Source organism: Pithys albifrons, chromosome 8, assembly GCF_047495875.1.
Source record: "Pithys albifrons albifrons isolate INPA30051 chromosome 8, PitAlb_v1, whole genome shotgun sequence".
NCBI classification, from domain to species: Eukaryota; Metazoa; Chordata; class Aves; order Passeriformes; family Thamnophilidae; genus Pithys; species Pithys albifrons.
The window spans coordinates 15061165-15079559 of record NC_092465.1 but is presented as its reverse complement, the minus strand read 5'-3'; the positions used below and the strand labels follow the sequence as shown (position 1 = coordinate 15079559).

Below are 18395 nucleotides of genomic sequence, written 5' to 3'. Positions count from 1 at the left end.
ATAAAACTGTGTCTAAGAAGCATTTAGGTGGCAGAGATAAATACAAAAAAATTTGCAAATGTCAGAAATTAGTTTGCCTTTTGTGTAATCTTAGTCTAGTTTACTTGTGTTTATTATGGTTACTTGCAATATTTGTTTTATGTCAGTTTGTTGCTTTTTTCCTGAGATGCTCTGGTATGTTAACGTGGGATAGTCAGCAATTATTAATTCTATATTCAATATTTACTCTCATGATTTAATGTGTAGCAAAAGTAGAAAAAAATGTCCATCTGGCCGTTTTTCCTCCTGCAACAACCAGTACCAGCCTTTTACAGAAGAGCATGTAGTATTCCTCCCTCAGAGTATATTCCTAGTCATGTATAGCTCAAGGGTTCTGCAAATGCAAGATATTTTTCTGTGATTTGATGGATCTTTTTTCTTCCACAAATTTTTCCTGTCCCTATTTCAGTTTGTATAAACTATTTCAGCATGAACAGTATGTTGCAACAAGAAGTTGTGCAATTTTTTGTGTTTTATGAAGAAGTATATACTTTGTGATTTTTTTTTGAGTTTTTTTTTTTTGGTTAGAGGTTTATGGACCTCTTTGTCTCCTTTTGAGCTGTTGCTTTTCTAGTATATGGAGGTCTTACATTCCTTATGGAAAAGCAATTTTGTGTCTTTGATAATTTGTGTACTTCTAAATCTTTTCCAGTTTCATTAAGTCCTTTGAAAAGGAGTAGACCAAAACTTTGTTTAGTGTATCTTAATGATTTACAGCATTTAGTTCCTTCCTAGCCAATATAAAATGTTTGGCTGCTGCTTATTGGAAGTCTCTGTCACAATCCTTTACACAAGCCTACACTGAATTCCAGCTGCCGCTTTAACATCCAGTCACGTAGACTCTTTAAGGGCCATCTCTAATTCTTCAGTTGACTTTATTTCTCAAAATGATTTTGTCACCTCACTATTTGTTATTCAGAGGATTCATGCATAATTAAACTGCAGGAGTTTTAGCCCAGATTTCTGTCAAACTGTTGACTGTTTCCTCCCTTCTTATGTACTTATCTTCTAACCAATTATTTATACATAAGGGACTTTTTCCTTTGGATACTTTTCTTCTTTTTTCCTTCAATAATTTTAAAATCAGACCTATTGAATGTGGCTCAGTAATTCAAGCTGTGTTGACTCATTCACCAATTTTTCTATATTTATGCATCTTTAAATTATATTCTTTAGAATAGTTTTTCCTCTAGAAACTACTTTAAGACTAGAGGCATGCTGTGGTCTTCTGACATTATTTTAAGCAAATCTCTTGAGCTGTTGAATTCTTGATCCTTGGAACTTTTGACTGAATATCTTTTTAGTTCTTGAGACTTGACTGATTTGTGGCTTTTGCATAATCTGTTTTTTTTCTTATGCTTCAACTTGAAGCATATCCTCTGGTATGTTCCCCCATGTTTAAGTTAGTAATGCCAAAGTGATTAATTTAATATGCTCTTGTCACATTTTAATTGGTTTTAATATTTTTATTTTCTAGTAGAGTATGATATCCCAATATTTGAGAAATTTGGAAAGGGGGGCACTTATCCCCGAAGATACCACATTTCATATCATCAACAAGACTACAATGATGGTAAGTGTGAATACTGCAACAGTTTTATTAATCTGTGTTTCTCTTCCCAGCATGGGAATAAAAAATTTAGTTGCAAAAATTTTAATGAATGAAAATATTAAAAAAATTGAAACCTTAAACTCTTTCCCCAAACTCATGTGCTAAAGTTCTAATGACTGATAGAGCTGCTGGTAAAGTTATGAGTTCCAGAATTCCTGACTGGCATGCACAGCTGTGGAAATGGTGTCTTATCTTTGGCTGTGCATGAGTCATCCACTGTAAGCTTTGACCTTTGTGACCATTTCCTATCTAAAGTACGTATGTCAGTTTGTCATTACTTGTTTTGCTTTAAGAAATGTCAAATACAGTGGAGTTCCTGTTAAGAGTTTCTTAGATTAAAAGAATAAATAAAATTGAAGAGCAGTGATTTAAACCGCAAATTAACAAATAGCTGATGAAGCCAGTTGATGGAATGCAAGGCAGCACCTGCTGATGTAGCCACAAAACTGGTTTGAACAGCAATAACATTGATACAAATATAACACATGTTAAATTTCTAAAGGAAGGAAAGGGGAGCAGCTGAGGGATTTTCAGAATTCTGGGTGTGTCAGGCAGTAGTTCAGGAGTGTTAAGAAGAAATTTCTCCCAAGACCAGATAGTTTCATTTGCAGTGTGGAGTGAGCTCAGCAGTAAGTGAAATTATGTTGCAGAAATCACAGAAATACCAGATTGGAGGTCTGCAATTTCAGTCTAGTCCCTTGCTCTAAAGCAAGACTAAAGAGGCAAAGATCTGTCACACTGACTTTGAAATAAACTCTAAATTGTCTTCAACAGAAGAGATACTCTCTTTCTTTATATAACCAACTTCCAAGATAGCTTATTTTATAACTTACCTTTGTCTCTCTCCTAAACCATTTTTCCTGCAAATGAAACTAGTAACTGGTTACTACATTTTAACACTGTGAAAAATTGATCACTGGCTATATAGAACACTACATCACACACAAATCTGTTGTATCTGCTTAGTTTTCCTCTTCCACTCTATCTGAGGCTTTTCTCCTGGCCACCTCATGTATACCATAAAGTATAACCAGAACTCAGCAAGTAGCAGTCACATTAATACATTGTAGAATGACACTTTTTTCCTAGTCCACTTTCTGTCTGCTGCTCAATCTGTGGTCTCTTATACCTCCCATATCCATTTCTGTATGACTTTTAGCCAGTTTACACTTTCTAGTTTCTGCATTAGATTTCTCTTTAATGTTGTATTTCCTTACTGAATTTAATTTTGTTGATTTCTGAATCATCTCAAACTTCCAGTACCATTGTTTATTTTGATTTTTATTTTTAAATGGACTTTCAGCCACATTTAACAGGATGTCATCTGCAATATTTCAGTGTATTATGTTCCATCGTATGTACATTATCAGTTAAAATGGTGTATGGAAGTGGATTGAAGGGTCACTGCTGTGGATGTCTGCTTAAATTACCTTCCCCTTTGATGAGAAATCACTGATAACTGCTCTGACTCTGTCTTGGGTATACTCTACATAGTAAGTTGATCTGTGCAACACTTTATTAGTTGGCTTATGAGAATGTCCCCTTGAAATGGGGAAATTGAATTAGCTACATGTGACAAACCAATTATGACTGGTTTATCACCTTTTTATGTTCTCAGTGGTGAATAAAACTGTTTAATAACTTGTTTGCACATCTTTCTTGGAATTTAAATTGTCTGGACTAGTACATAAGTCTGAGTCTACTATTTCAAAGATATTTTATCTGCTTTCTTCAGTCCTCTGGGATCTCCTCCTTCAGTGTAATACCCTAATGCATCAGACTTCTTCAGCTATTGCTGAATTCTGTAGGATGAAACTTGATCAAGTGATGCTGTCCTAAAAATAGTTGTGTTATCTAAATAGATTAACATACATTATGTTAGCCATCTAATTGTAATTAACATTTTGAAGATCAGTGCCCTTGGTTTTTTTAATTCTATTGCTGCAGCCACCTTCAAACTTTACATTGCTTCTGTTTTGTTTTCTTTTTGTGTTTTTGGTTGGTTTGTTTTTGTTTTGTGCTCTTCCTGTTGATTCCATGTGTTGGTCTTTCTCTGCATTCAATTCTTACTGGCTTGCAAAATGAAGATCCCATCCTGGGCCCCACAGGATTGTAAATATGTATCTCATTCTCCTTTTTGTCAGAAATTCGGTATTTACACGTTAATAGAGCAATAAAAGCAGAGGCTGCAAGGTGTTTTCCTTTCTCCACTTACAGCCCTCCTTGTTTTTGAAGAAAGTTGATTACATTTCAGAACAATTCCAGAAATTGGTCCCAATTTTGGTCACTTCAAATAAGTTTTTGATTCAGTCTAATTCAATCTAATCAATCCATGATGAATGTTTATTTTCTTCTAGGTGGAACGTTAAACCAGTAAATTGCATGATCATTGTGTACTATCGTACTTGGCTAAACCCATAACACACTGTGGCAGATTTGAACTAGATCATGTAGAATTCATAAAGTATTTGTGCACACACATTACATAGCAGTATTTTTTTGTAGAGTAACATTAGTGTTCTTTGTATGTTGTTGAAGGTCGTAAAACTTTTCCAAGAGCCAGAAGGACTCAGGGGAACAGCTTCCGATCACCAGTTAGTTTCAGCCCCACTGATCAGTCACTGAGCACCAGTAGTGGCAGCAGCGTCTTTACACCGGAATATGAAGATAGCCGAATGAGGAGAAGGGGGAGTGACATAGACAATCCTACCTTGTCAGTCATGGACATCAGCCCACCCAGTCGCTGTAGGTGTTGTGAACCCTGATGTAAAACTCTTACCCTTCAAGTATATAATGTCAAAACTAAGCACATCATCAACATACATGTGATTGAATAATGTGTTTTTATCTCTCTAAATAGGAAAATTCAAGACTTAATGGTCATCAGTATTTTCATGGCTTACTGTGCCAGCCTTCCTGTAGATTTTCACATGGAATTTACATCTATGATAACAAAACAGTAAAAATATTTTGGATGATTTATTAGACTCTTGAGGACCTGAGAAGGGTTTTGTAGGTTACAGTTACTATTTATTTTTGCATATGTTGGTCGAGTTTTCTGTTAAACTTGAGACCATAATGGTACTGTTTCATATCTGTGGTAGCACATCAGGAGCAAGTATACTTTGTGATTACTTCAGTAACTAGTACATCTTAGTCATGCCTTGATTTCTAATGAAAAGTTAAGTTTCTTTAACATTCTTTTTCTGTTTTTCAGATTAGCTGTCACTAGTTGTTTTAAGTATGTCTATCTCTGCCACACATTATTTTGTGAATAAATTTAAGTAGCTCATGTTTTTCATCTTACAGGAAGTTTTATTGATCTTTGTAACTTATATGGGGAGGTTTAGGACACACAATCTCTGTTGTTGAAAAATGTGTAGTCTTTTAAAAAATTATTTTCTGTGTATTCCATTTTTTCTCGATCAGCTGAATAACAAACTCATTTGAAAACCAAAACATATTATATTTTCAGCACCACGAGCTCCAACTAACTGGAGACTTGGTAAACTGCTGGGTCAAGGTGCATTTGGCAGAGTCTATCTGTGTTACGATGCTGATACTGGAAGAGAACTGGCTGTTAAACAAGTTCAGTTTGATCCTGATAGTCCAGAAACCAGCAAGGTAAGTGATATCAAAGGGAGACCTTTGAGAGGGCTTCTGCTGAAGTGGTGTGTTTTAGACTAGACTGATGTTCCTGTCCTTGAAGAACATGAACGTGTTTTCGTGTCCTTATTAGTAAACCTGCTTTGTTAGTACTACAGATAATTAGTCTGCTTACCTGACTGATGTTACATCACATTTTAAAAGTTTCAGACATTCTTATGCAATGAACATACATAAATTGATTTGCTGCAGTCTTCATCTCCAAAATGAAATAATCCATTATGAAGTGTGCTCTGAAATAGATAATTATTTATACTTAAAGTAATTAGAACAAGTTCTATTTATAAACAGAGAAAGCTGTACTAATTTAAATGTTCCTGAAAACAAATTCTCCAGGATATTTTGTTTGGCTATGAATACAGTTTGAGATTCTTATGTCTTTTTTTTTATCTTTTGGTGGGATTTCTATGTTTTGATTTATTTGGTTTTGCTTTCTTTAAACTTTGCACATCAGGGACTAGCTGCTGTTACTCACTGTATTTCTCTCTAAAGCACACAAGTTTCCTTGTCAGTTTATTCTCTTTCTGAAATTGAGCCAGGCCATCTTTAAATACACTGGATGTTGAAGGAGAGTAACTATTTAAAAGTAGCACCACTGTTCTGCTTCTTCTTTTCCCAAACCATACTTGCTGCTTTTTACAGGAAGGAAAGAGAATTATTACTTTGTCTGCATTAGGACTGCATTCTGCTCTGTGGGGAGCAAGGCCAGGGAAACAATAGGTGTAAGCATGATTGCAGAATTGAGTGGCTGCCAGTTATAGTTGCTGCTACTAGTGATGTAGGATCAAGGAAAAAAAGTCAAGAATCATTTGTGCTGTAGATTTCTAGTGTAGTTATTGTTGCTACTTCTTTAAAATGTAACAGAACAGCTGATTATGCTTTGGAATTGTTAAATATAAACTACAGTAGAGTATCTCCTGTAGCAACAGTTTTGTGACCTCATTTGCCATAGCATTTTGTAATATGTGCCTCTCTGTGTAAAAAAAAGCTATTTGGTTTCTAAACTCCAAAGTGTGAGTATATCAGTAATAGTCTATGATGGATAAAATTTAAGTTTTGATGAAAAACTTCTAGGTGACATTTGGAATCTAGTCAAATTGGAATTTGTGGGTTAGTATTTTTCCAGCATCTTATTATACAGTATATTTCAAAATATCTTACTTCCTGTTGCCAAATTTTTAGTGTTTTGGATAGCTCTAGAGAAAGGCACCAGCTGTGTTAATGTCTTCCTTTGCTGTATTTCATTATAACAATCTCAAGTGGTCCTTAAAGGCATTTTTAAAGTATAGACTATCATCCTGGAAAAGCTAAGAATTATTGCTAATTATTCCACTACAAAGATGTAAAGGGTTTTTTTCCCCTGTTTTGTTTTTATCTTGCTGTCTTTAATCCAGTTGGAGGCTTCTGACATGTTGCATAATGATCACTGACTTTACACACATACTGATATCTGCTGTGCCCTGAATAAACAGACATAACTTCAAAATAAGAAAAACAATGAAATAACAGCAAAATCATCCTGAAGATAATTTATAGAAAAGCCATATTTTTGGGGTTTTTTTTCTTACTTCAATCTAATATTTTCTTGTTATAAAATGCATAAACTTTACATAAGCTGCAGGAGTATTTTGTTCCTTAGTTTGCCTAACCCTTCAATATGTACATACTGTCCTGCTTTAAAAAATTCAAATCCAAAACATTATTGTTACCACATCAAGCATGGTAAATCTTGCCCACTCTATCCTTTCAGGAAGTAAATGCGCTTGAATGTGAGATTCAGTTGCTGAAAAATCTGCTGCATGAAAGAATTGTTCAGTATTACGGCTTCTTGAGAGATCCGCCAGAAAGGACACTCTCAATATTCATGGAGTACATGCCTGGGGTAAGGAAGAGGCCTGGCCACTTGAGCCATCATTTGTGTGCAGTGTGATGAGCGCCCAAGCAGGCAGCTTTTGCATAAGTCCACAGAGGTATTTAAAGTTGTCCAAGTTAAAAAGAATTGCCAAAGACTGGTCCTAACAAGTGCTTACAGCCCCCACCTTCTGCTCTTCTACTGCTTTGTTAGGATATATTATAAAGTCAGAAAAATGTACATTTTCATTTTCTCACCAAACGAGGTCAGCAGAGCTAAAGAAAATGTGCTGATAAAAGCAGGGGCTCTGTATTTCTGAGTAGCTACAGCATTGTACTTACTGTGAGACTCCACAGGAGAAAAGCAGTGTCTGGGAGTTGTTTTGGTGGTGGGCTTTTTAATTGCTTCTTCATTTTTTTAGTGAGATCTGGGCTTTCTTTTGGGGACCTTCTTTAATTTTTCTGAGATTTGGAGGGCAGTGTGACAGAAGTAATTGTAGCAGTTTGTAATGCTGTGTTTCAAAGCCAGGTTATACAAACATAGTTGCAAAAATCCCAAGAATTTTTGATTCAATGTTATTTTAAGCCAAGGCTTGCTTACCTCTTAATTTTTACATAAAGAACTATATGTGGTGTTGTTTCTTGACAACGTTCTTTTCAGAGTATAAACTAACATAGGTAAAGGGCATGTATTGTGTCCGATTTAAGTATCACCTTTTAATCACCAAAAACTTTGAGAGTGATATTGGAGTGTACATTGCATTGGAACTATTCAGCTGCTTGACAGTTTTAAAGTTAATAGTTTGGCTTTTCAGTATGGGACTTCTTTGCCCAGCCTTCCTTTTGTCAAAGTATGTATTTTTCTCAGAGGAGGTAAGACCATATCTGTGCTTTTAAGTTGATACTCAGAAGGATTGTAACTTTAAATATCTATGTTTCAGGCATAAATTTGGTTGAAGTTCAACTTAACTATTACCTCACTTGCAATTCTAGAAGTGTTAACTGTTTTATACTTCTTTTGTGCCATAATAGGGTTCCATCAAAGACCAGTTGAAATCATATGGAGCACTCACAGAGAATGTGACTCGGAAATATACACGGCAGATTTTGGAGGGAGTTCACTATTTGCACAGTAATATGATTGTCCATCGAGATATTAAAGGTAATGATAGTTCTGTGCACAGTTCAGTTCTCTTTATTACTGATCCTTTTCCAGTTTTAGGTGAAGCACTAAAATGTAATTAAGTTTGAAATGCCAAAATACTGACTTAAAATCAATGTGACTGCTTTTTGTCTTTTAGTCTTGTCACTGTTGTAACCTGAGATGGGAAAAATAAGCATCTTTGTGATGTTCTAGCAGATTTTGACAATGTTTCTATAGTCTCTGTTGGCAGAATAGTTCTGATAAATTTCTTTGATTTTATTTTACTATTAATAGTTTTAAATACATTGGAGGATGATGTCATTAGAAATAGATAGAATGTGCAGAGGAAAGCATCCTGACTCAAAAGTTTATGTTTGCAGAGTTCTGTTTCATCAGTTATATAGAAATACCCAACATTTCCCTGGTGCAGGAAGTGACTAGCAGAGGTGACTTGCCCTGATCAGATGACTCAGACTTCTTCCATGTTGCTGCCAGGAAACCTGATGAAACAAACATTTACTTTTTGCAGATAGATACAGGTGACTTGCAAGTGTTGGATCAGCAAGGTATGAATATGTAGGAAGGTGGTGATGTACATAGTATGTGAGTTTAATCCAATGCTGTTGTATTCTCTGAAATTTTTATCATTCTCCTGTTGCTTTGTACCAATAGTGTTTTGTTCCAAAAGAAGTTGAGATACCACAGTAAATTTATACATGCTTGTGCAAATAACTGTTGAACAAATTTGTAACACAGTTTGAGATTTTGCCTTAATATAGTATGAAGACATTTGCAGTTCTGTGGAAACTCCATTCTCATGTCTTTCTATTTCCTGTGTATGGCACATTCCTTATTTTGTCAGGAGGATTTTACAGAGTGACTGCAACTTCCCAGAAAAGACCTAGGATGCCAACTAGTGTGTACAAGGCATTGTTTTCTGAACTGCAGAATAGAGTAATAAGAATGAGCAGAGAAAGTAAATATTCTGGCTTGAAATCTTAGGCCAGTGTTGCGTTGTATCACTGAATCCAAACCCTGTCACTGTTTTCCATACCGAAGGGTTGAGTCTTTCATGAATGTAATGCTCTGTTCCCTTCCTTCCAGGAGCAAATATTCTGCGGGACTCAGCAGGCAACGTGAAGCTTGGTGACTTTGGTGCCAGCAAACGACTGCAAACTATCTGTCTCTCTGGTACAGGAATGAAATCTGTCACAGGAACTCCCTACTGGATGAGTCCTGAGGTTATTAGTGGAGAAGGGTATGGCAGAAAAGCAGACATCTGGTATGTTAAACAAAAACTTCTCTACTGAAAAGTGTCACTTCATTTTCAACACTGTAGGTGTTTGTTTTCTAAAGTTGGAAGTTTCTTTCTGGGGTTTAGCTGAAGAAGGTGGTAAATGTGAGTGCTAACAGTGGAAAGACTAACACTGGTATTTGGGAATTTTTTAACCTGGCAATTTCTCAGCCCATCAATTTAGAGATCATAGGAGAATACTTTAAACTGACCTTGCATGAAGTTAGGATTACCAGACTGTTTATAAATTCTGGAGGTACAGGGTGAAAGCAATGTGTGAAGCTTTGAAACATCAGTTCAGTCAATGTCGTTTAATGAAACTTCACCATTGAAATACCTTTGATGCAAGGCAGAAAATGAAAAGCTGGTCCTTTCAAAGTTGAATACTTAAGAGTGAATTAACTAGATTTAAGTGAGAGTATAGAAAACATTTTGTCTGAGTTGTTACTAAATACTTAAGAATTAAGAGGGAAAGGTAATTTTCAAAAACGAAAATCAGCAAAACATGGTGTAATATGTCACAGTCTAAAATGGCTACAGCCCAATGGACAGATGACTGTAGTGATCTGACTGCACTGCAGGTAATCTGTGAACACTGAGTAATGGGCAGGCAGCAGTCCATATGCAGGAGTAGTAACACTATGTGTTTAAAAAGGAACCATGTTGTGTCCAACCAATGGCAATACTTTTAACCTCAGGGAAATTAATTTAGACTGCTTTGGATCACTTAGTAATTACTCTGCTATACTGGAATAATAGACCAGCCTTGTAGACTTCAAGCAGTTGACTTGTTCAGCTTTGAAGTGTTTGTACCAAAGTTAATGTGTGTGTTACGATTGAAAAATCTGGGTTCAAACTTAAAAAATACTGAAGTTTGACTTCAGTCAGTCAGTAAATCCTTATTGTGTAAAGCAATATACCTCTGTCTAACCAAAAAAATTCTTGAAACTATCTTGAAAAACAATCAGACTTTCTAAGAATTGGAAGTTATTCCAGCCTATCCATTTTGGCGTATCATTCCCTTGTTACTGGAAGAGGCTGATCTTTCAGGACTTCTGGAACTAAGTTTCTCTGGCCATATGTATGCCCTTCTGCCTTCCTAAATCCTTTAAACATAAGCTTTGTATACAAAGATTGGTTAGGGTCTTGAAATTTTGTTTGTCATTCTAAATGTATTTTAGTATCCTTGACTAAAAGAGGAAGATAGTATGGAGGGTTTTCAAAGTGTTCAGCTGCCATATTATGTTTGCTCTTTATTCACTGGTGATAAGTCATGCATTTCTAATGAGCTGGCAACACAGTGTGCTCGGAGCATTCCTGCTGCTTTGCATTCCTGTTCAGCCTCAAGGAGCAGGAAAGCTTCCAAGTGCTGTGCTGTGTGCGTGGCCTTTGTCAGCCTGCTGAGCACTGAGTGCTGTCAGTGCCGTAACACAGTCAGTATGGCCTGGATAAATATCTAATTATCTCTTCACTGAGGTATAGTGGCTTTTGGCCTACTGAAGTAATAAAGTGGAGATGCAGGTAGTGATTTGTGTACCTTTGAGACAAAGGTATCTTGCTTTCCTCTGACGTTGCTCTGTCATGTAAAGTGGCCACCATTTATTTGTGGTATTTTCGTTTCTGTCTGCTATTTCTTCTTTTCCTGGAAGGGCATGACTCTGTTATAATCTGCTGTTTCCCTCCTGCCTCTGTTTCAGGAGTGTAGGTTGCACAGTGGTGGAAATGCTCACGGAGAAGCCGCCGTGGGCAGAGTTTGAAGCCATGGCTGCCATCTTTAAAATTGCCACTCAGCCAACCAACCCCCAGCTACCACCTCATGTCTCCGACCACGCTCGGGATTTCTTGAAACGGATTTTTATCGAGGCCAAGCTGCGACCGTTTGCAGATGAACTGCTAAGACACACGTTTGCACACTATCACTAACAGCTGCCTCAACTCAGCTTGCATCTACTGCATTTATTTTCTATTTGACTGCACTTTTATTTTTTATTTTGTACAAAGAAAAAGGAGAAAAAAAGACAGAGAGAGAATATTCTCTTGACTCTTTGTTTCACTTAGATTGTAAACAATCTAAATTTTGTATCTAAAATGAGAAACTTCTCTCCCTCCCCCACCCCACCAGGACTAGAACGTTTTGTTTCTATAATGTACTGATGTGGTTGATGTAGATAAAGCACTTTAGTACATATTTGTTCCTTATTTAAAGGAGAAAAAAAATGACAAATGCTTGGACAGTCAGGAACTGTGTGACTTTTTCTGACACCACTGACTGACTCAGGGTGCAGGGAGAAATAGACATGCAGCTAAAGGAGAAGATTACTTCTCTGTAATTCTTCTCTATACTGTAGGTACTTGCAGCAGAGAGTTCTAAGTTCTTATTGTATTTTAGCATTTAAATCAGTTTCTGGAATTTACAGTTTAAGCTGGAACGCGCAGTTCTGAGAGTCAAAATATAAAGCTGGAAGAACTTGGAACTCCCTGTACAGCAGTGTGTCTAACTGGTACTTCCATGTGACCAAAAGAAAATAACAAAAACGAGCTCAAAACTAGTTAGAGGTTTTGGTGTAGGATTACTGTATTATTTTAATAGGAAAATAATTACAGGTAAATAGATTGTGGGCCAAACTCCTAGGAACTTCTTTACTGCAAGGGGAGAATTTCCATACTAGACAAGGGTCAGCTGTTGGATGTAAATAATTAGGAGAATGCCTCCTGCTCTATCTGCCAAAGAGAACCTCTGTTGCATAAGCTTAGAGGGATATGGTTATCTTAGCTGATAAAAAATAGTGATGTTGAGAGTCACTTCTCCTCCACAATCCCATGAATGGCTGGAGGGGAAGGGAGGGGCTAATCCTTGTGCAGTATATGAGTTACTTGATTCAGAATGAGCTATAAGAAGTGTTTTCAAAGCTGTTAAGGGGCGCTAGGATGGAATGTATGTCAACATCAAGTGCCTGAATAATAAAAAATTCTTCCCATTGTGCACTAAAAAAATTGGTTTAATAACCCAGGTCAGTCATCTAGGGTATGTTAAAAATTCCTGAAATAAAGTTAAACATCTTTTAACATCAGGAATAAGTCACTGAGAAAGGTAAGACTCCAGTTATATTTTTAATAAGGTAGCACTGATGAATCCTCATGAACAAGGAGGCACAGCAAAGAAGATTGTATGAAGAATAGGCCAAAAGTGCAAAGAGAGCCAGCAATTAAATAACATGAGTGTGATTACTCCAGCCTGAGAATCCAGATGATGGTATTTGTCAGATTTCCAACTGTCATAAAGTGTATGTTAATCACTTAAAGAACAGAAGTAAAACTCTCAAATAATGCTTCTCAATTGAGAGGCCCAGGTACTGATCAGGTGTAGTGAATAACTGACTTCACAACAGAAAAGTCAGACTCGCATATTTTTGTAGAAGAACAGAACGGAAATAATTTAAAGGGGCATTTGGAAATAAACTATTGGACTACAGAACTGAAATTATGTTTACTGTTTTGGATGATTCATTGCTTGTTTTTGTTGTTTTGTAAAGGCAGAGCAGGGTGGTACTGTGACACTTGTCCATTTTGACAAGGCTCTACCTGTTCTGTATCTTTAGAGGACTATCACAGTTACAAAGTGCATGCAGATAGAACAATAAGCTTACCCATTCCCACAGTCATTCATGAGATTTCTGGATTTATTCTGCTAAATTCACAATGTTGTACTAGAGCGTAAGCAGGAGTATGGATCTATCCTAATCACTTTACCTGTAGTGGAGTAAGAAGGACTTTTTTGAGGCCGTCTCTCCCAAGACAGAGTGGTGACTTCTTCAGCTTAGGTGAGTATTTTACCCAATTTACAATTTTCTCAGTCAGGGTACACAACTGTGCAAAGTACCCTGAGCATGACAAGAACTAGTGAGATCAGGAAGAGTGTAGGAGGCTGAAAGGAAAGTCAGCTTATACTGGTTTCTTTTCTTGCTTCTCTGCCACTAGATAAAAGCTGTGCAGCAGTCTTTAAGAAGAGTTAGTATGCACTCCACTCTAGAGGCCCTTTGCTTTATAAGCAACATACAGTGACAGTAGGGATGGGAAGTTTAATGTAGAACCTAATAGTTTATGTAGGTAATTTAAAGGTCATATAATTGATATGATAGATTTCAAACAGATTAAGAAGGTACGAAACCCAAGGTGAAAATGTATATAAAAATCAGTAGTGGTCAGTGATATCTGAAAAGGTAAGGAAATTTTATATTACCAAAAAAGGACATTAAAGGGAAAATGTAATCAGGTTTATCTGTAGCATTCATAACATTTAAATATATTATTCTAAAGAGAAACTGCACTCTCTGAAGCTTGAAAATTTTCAGAATCTAGTTTTCTTACAATGTGACGTTTCTGTGAGACAGTGCTGGATCATGTATATTGCAGTATCACTTCCTTGATGTGATTTTTAATTATTGAACAATCAAGTTTGCTGCTTTTGTGCCTTTTCTAAAAAATGGCATTCAGTCATGACAATGGTCAGTGTTTTGGAGCCAGGAAAAAAAGAATTTTCACAATGCATTTTTCATCATGTCTTTGATACATCAGAAAGCTGCCAACGTAAAGACTGTGCTGCTTATATGAAGTGGACATTTTCCAATTCCAGTAATTCTAGTAAAATTTTGTGAATTTAACCAAGGTTAGACTTGAGCTATTTTTTTTTCTTCACTCTATGGAGAATTTCTCTACTGACTTAAGCAACTTAACTTTGAGTAAATGAGATTTATTAACACAAAAGTTTTGAACTGGAATTAATTATGACACTGAATCAGACTTTTACCAAAAGGTTGGCTATTACTTATGCCCTGATGGGGAAGTGTAGTAGAATGAGCTCTATACAGACAGGGTCTGTTAAACACTTAGAGTGACTCCTGGTTGATGATGAACAACCCCTCATTTAAGAATTTGAGGAAATGCACATGGCATTTCATGCTTTACACTCCACTGAAGTAGGATTGCAGAGCCAATGTCTCTGCTCACAACTTCTTGTGTCTCACTTTAAAAGCCACCAGCATTTTAGAATCAGGAATTAGTCTTAATTGTTGAATCCAATTCGAAGAAAATGCCAGTGAAAGCAGTATTACTGTAGGGCTGTTTTGCTTTTCTGTAAGCACCATGATGAAACTGTGCTCTCAAAAAACAAGGATTGAGGTTGACAGTGAGTATGCACATTTTCAAAAGACTTAACCGCCAATGAACTTTAATATGCTGTCTATTGCACGTATTAAGCAACAGAAGTTAAGCTACTTCTGTGGTATGGTTTTAATGGTGTAACTAGCAGTCCTGTTAGACCATGACTCAAAGTTTGAGTTATGTTGTGGTAGAGCAAGTTGTTTAATTTGGGTGATAGAAATATCCATGCAAGCACTCAAAAAGGTATGGATCTAATAATTGCAAAGTTAAATCTGCCTAGTCTTTTTTTTTCCTTCACAGTTTAAATATAGTCTTAATACTTTTAACTTGTCTTACAATTTGATTTGTAGCTAAACAGTCCTTTCAGTATAACAAAATGAAAAGTTTTCTTTTAGCTAGTGCCTTTTTATCTCTATGCCTTAATTTTATTTGTGTTAAAACACCATATTGAAATATGTCATGCAATTCCATGTCTCCAAAGCAGTCTTAGAGGATGGGTTTTTTAGATGTGCCCAAACCAGAGTTCACCTAACTGCATTGAAAAGTGTACTTGAGTTATAATCTTCAGCAGACATTTAAATTCAGAATTTTAAAGTGATTTCTGGCTTCCTTTGCTAACACAGGTTTTGTATTTGCATTCTGGAGATGATCCAGTGATGCACATACCAGAAAGGACTTGTCTGCACTCACAGAAGTAGCTCTTAGATTGAGGATTTGGCTTCCTGGCACTGGGGACCAGACTGCAGCAGTGTTCTTAGTGGGCTTGAAATCATAGTTGGTACTTTTGTAAGTGTGGTACTGTATTAAAAGCTGTTTACTTTTAATGCACAGAAATGTGATATGTCCAAGCAAACCAACAGATTTCTCAGTAAGTTTAGCATTGTGCCCATGAAACTCCTTCCTGTGCCTTTTGGATAATCCTAATCCTGACATTGTCTTGACTGAAAGCCTTGTAGCACCTGTAGGTACATTGCAATACAGCAAGCCATTCTTTGGACAACACAGAGTATTTAACTGCAGCTTCAGAGACTAGAGCAAATTGGTTAGATCTACAGTTATTTATAACAAATTTCTTACATTTTAATGTTGAAAGACTTTATCACGCATATAGAAAAGCATATTGTGTCTGCTTGAATGTAAGTCCTTATGGTGTTTCTGGAAAAGCAAACGTATTATTGCCAGTGTCATTTCTTCTTGCTGGTAACTTGCTGTCTTATGTCAATGACAAGTCTGCAGTGTAGAATTACATACAATTACCAAAGCTTTTCTATCCATATACCTATAGCCAAAAGCAATGTTTCATGGATTAGTACTGTCACTTATAGTGTATATCCACAGTAGGCTGTTGCTGACTGAGTAAAGCAGGTACTAGTGAAAAGTGATAGACGCTGCCCATATTTCAGAGATGTGGGTGTTTATCGTTGCTGTTCTGATACGCAAAATTCATGCCTGCATTAAAATGAAGAGTTTTCTTTTTAAAGCTCTAACTTAATCTTACTATTGCCATTCTAAAATTAATGCATAAGCTTGGTGACTAAACTTGGTGACTTCTGTAGCCAGGTTTGCGCTTTGGGATCTTTAAGGAATGCCATGAAGATGGATTTGTGACCTGACCTGCTCTGTGCACCATAGTGAGAACATTCCAAAGCTGCTGGGAAGCAGTGAGTCCTCTTGAAGTGACAGCCACATGTCATACACAGTTACCTGGGTGTCAATGCTGCCTTCAGGAGGAGCCACTAATGCACACCAAATGGTCAGGCAGAATTTGTCCCAACCTGGGGTTTCTGAATCCAAATCTGTGATCAGAAACAAAGGAGCTCCTTTATTTATTTCCCCACTTGGCCCGTACAATTTATTTTTCTTTCTAGCTGGCATAGCTTAAACACTGCGCAGGCGGTGGCCACTGATTGCTCCTGAATAAAGTGTTGTGTACAGCTTTAGACCAGGGATCCTGTCATTTGAACCCAGGATGCTGCAGCTCCCAGCTTCCTGCAGCAATCCTTGGGTTTTCTCTAGCAATATCTACACGCGTGGAGTGGATAGGTAGATGGGATGGAGGAAATGAAACTGCTTACATTTCAAAGCAGTCACACCTTGGCTAGGGCTCAGTTTTCATAAACTTACTTTAAAGGGAGGGGAACTGGATTAAAACAGATACAAATTGTGTGTCTTGGTTCAGCCCTTATGTTGAGTCCACAGATGAGGATTGGAGGTCAGGGTCTTCTGTTGAGAGAGAAGGAAAAGGATACTCCAACGCCAGGGTGGATGGGAAATATATCAGAGCTTTGTCATGCTTTTTACCCTAAAACTAGATGATGCTTTTCCCCAGAGGTTTATATAATGTGGATATAAAAACAAGGATTGCATTTTTTTTATGAACAGTCATTTAGATTGTTGGTTTCCTAGTGTTTGTTTCTTGTTAATACCAGTTAAAAAGGTGGTGTCATCTTAAAATTGGAATGGTTTATTAAAGCATAGTGTCTGTCATCTCAGACCTCACAGGAGTTGTATAATGGAGTATCACTGTAAATATGTGGAGGAGACTTAGATTAATTGGAACTTAGGCTTTTAGTTTTCATGAAGCTACAAATAAAAATTTGTAAATTTACTTGATCTAATGTACATTTTTATGTAGCCATTAAATTCTCTATTTAATCTATCAGTTTCTCACTGTAAATGTTTTTACTCTCAGTTGAATGCTGGGCACAGTTTATAATGTATGTACACAAAGGTGTTTTTTTCTATCAGCGTTGACTTTTTTGCACATTTTTGGAAATATTTAATTTGTACACTGATTTAATACTCTGACCAATTGTCAATGGGTGTATGAGAATCACGTGTGTGTGCAATGTACTACTGTCTGGATGTTTGGGGTTTTTTATTACTTTTGAGATGTTGCTACCAGTAACTGCACTGCTGTTGCTGCTTTACATGGAATATCTTGTGTATATATAAAAAAAGATAAAAAGAATTAAAAAAATTAGCCTATGGTTATCATGGTTGAGGAACTCAGGAGTTGGGCATTGCTTACTAGTTCCCTTGTCAGACAACCTTCCAAACTTAAAACAAACCAACCCCCTTGTAATTGTGTATGCATCAAATGTGTGTGTGTATATATCCCAGTAATCTTATTCCACAGTTTCATTTCTACATTTTTATGAACTTGTTTTTTAAGGGTACTATGTTTAGTTAGAATAATTAAATATATAAAATCTTTGAGAGATGGTTTACTAGATAAATATATTTTCAGCTGGCTGATGTTCAAAATATTTTTTTAATTTTTGTTTTTAACCATTCGAAATGTATTTGTATTTCCAAATCAGACACGAATTGTACTTAGAAATATATTAAACACTCTGTAGGGACAACAGTGTGATTTCTCTTTTAAGAATTCTGTACTTCAGAACACTGCGCAATATCATTCTCGTACCTCAATTCCGAGTTGGCTTTAGTATTGTTATTAACAAGGCGCTTTGCGGAAGTCTTTAATTTATTAATTTTAAAATATTTTTCTTGTTTTCCCTGTACGAGCCTTCCCCCACTACCCGCGGCCCCGCTCCCTGCCCGCCCGCGCGTCCCTCCGCTGCGGGGGCGGCCCCGGGAACAGAAAATCGAAAGCGCCTCCTCCC

General features: G+C 36.6%; 1 protein-coding gene across 5 annotated transcripts in view; it reads left to right on the top strand.

Moving 5' to 3' along the window:
• Positions 1–18136, top strand: part of MAP3K2 (mitogen-activated protein kinase kinase kinase 2) — a 53706-nt gene extending 35570 nt beyond the window's left edge. For 3 of the 5 annotated variants that reach the window (XM_071561622.1, XM_071561620.1, XM_071561621.1), the window contains 7 exons: positions 1517–1612; positions 4190–4396; positions 5127–5275; positions 7068–7199; positions 8201–8330; positions 9417–9594; positions 11304–18136. In XM_071561622.1, the coding sequence (XP_071417723.1) occupies positions 1517–1612; positions 4190–4396; positions 5127–5275; positions 7068–7199; positions 8201–8330; positions 9417–9594; positions 11304–11529 (1118 nt within the window). In that variant the 3' untranslated portion in view covers positions 11530–18136. The remainder of the gene's footprint in view (positions 1–1516; positions 1613–4189; positions 4397–5126; positions 5276–7067; positions 7200–8200; positions 8331–9416; positions 9595–11303) is intronic. The other 2 variants (XM_071561624.1, XM_071561623.1) reach the window with 1 other exon arrangement.
• The last annotated feature ends 259 nt before the right edge of the window (positions 18137–18395 follow it).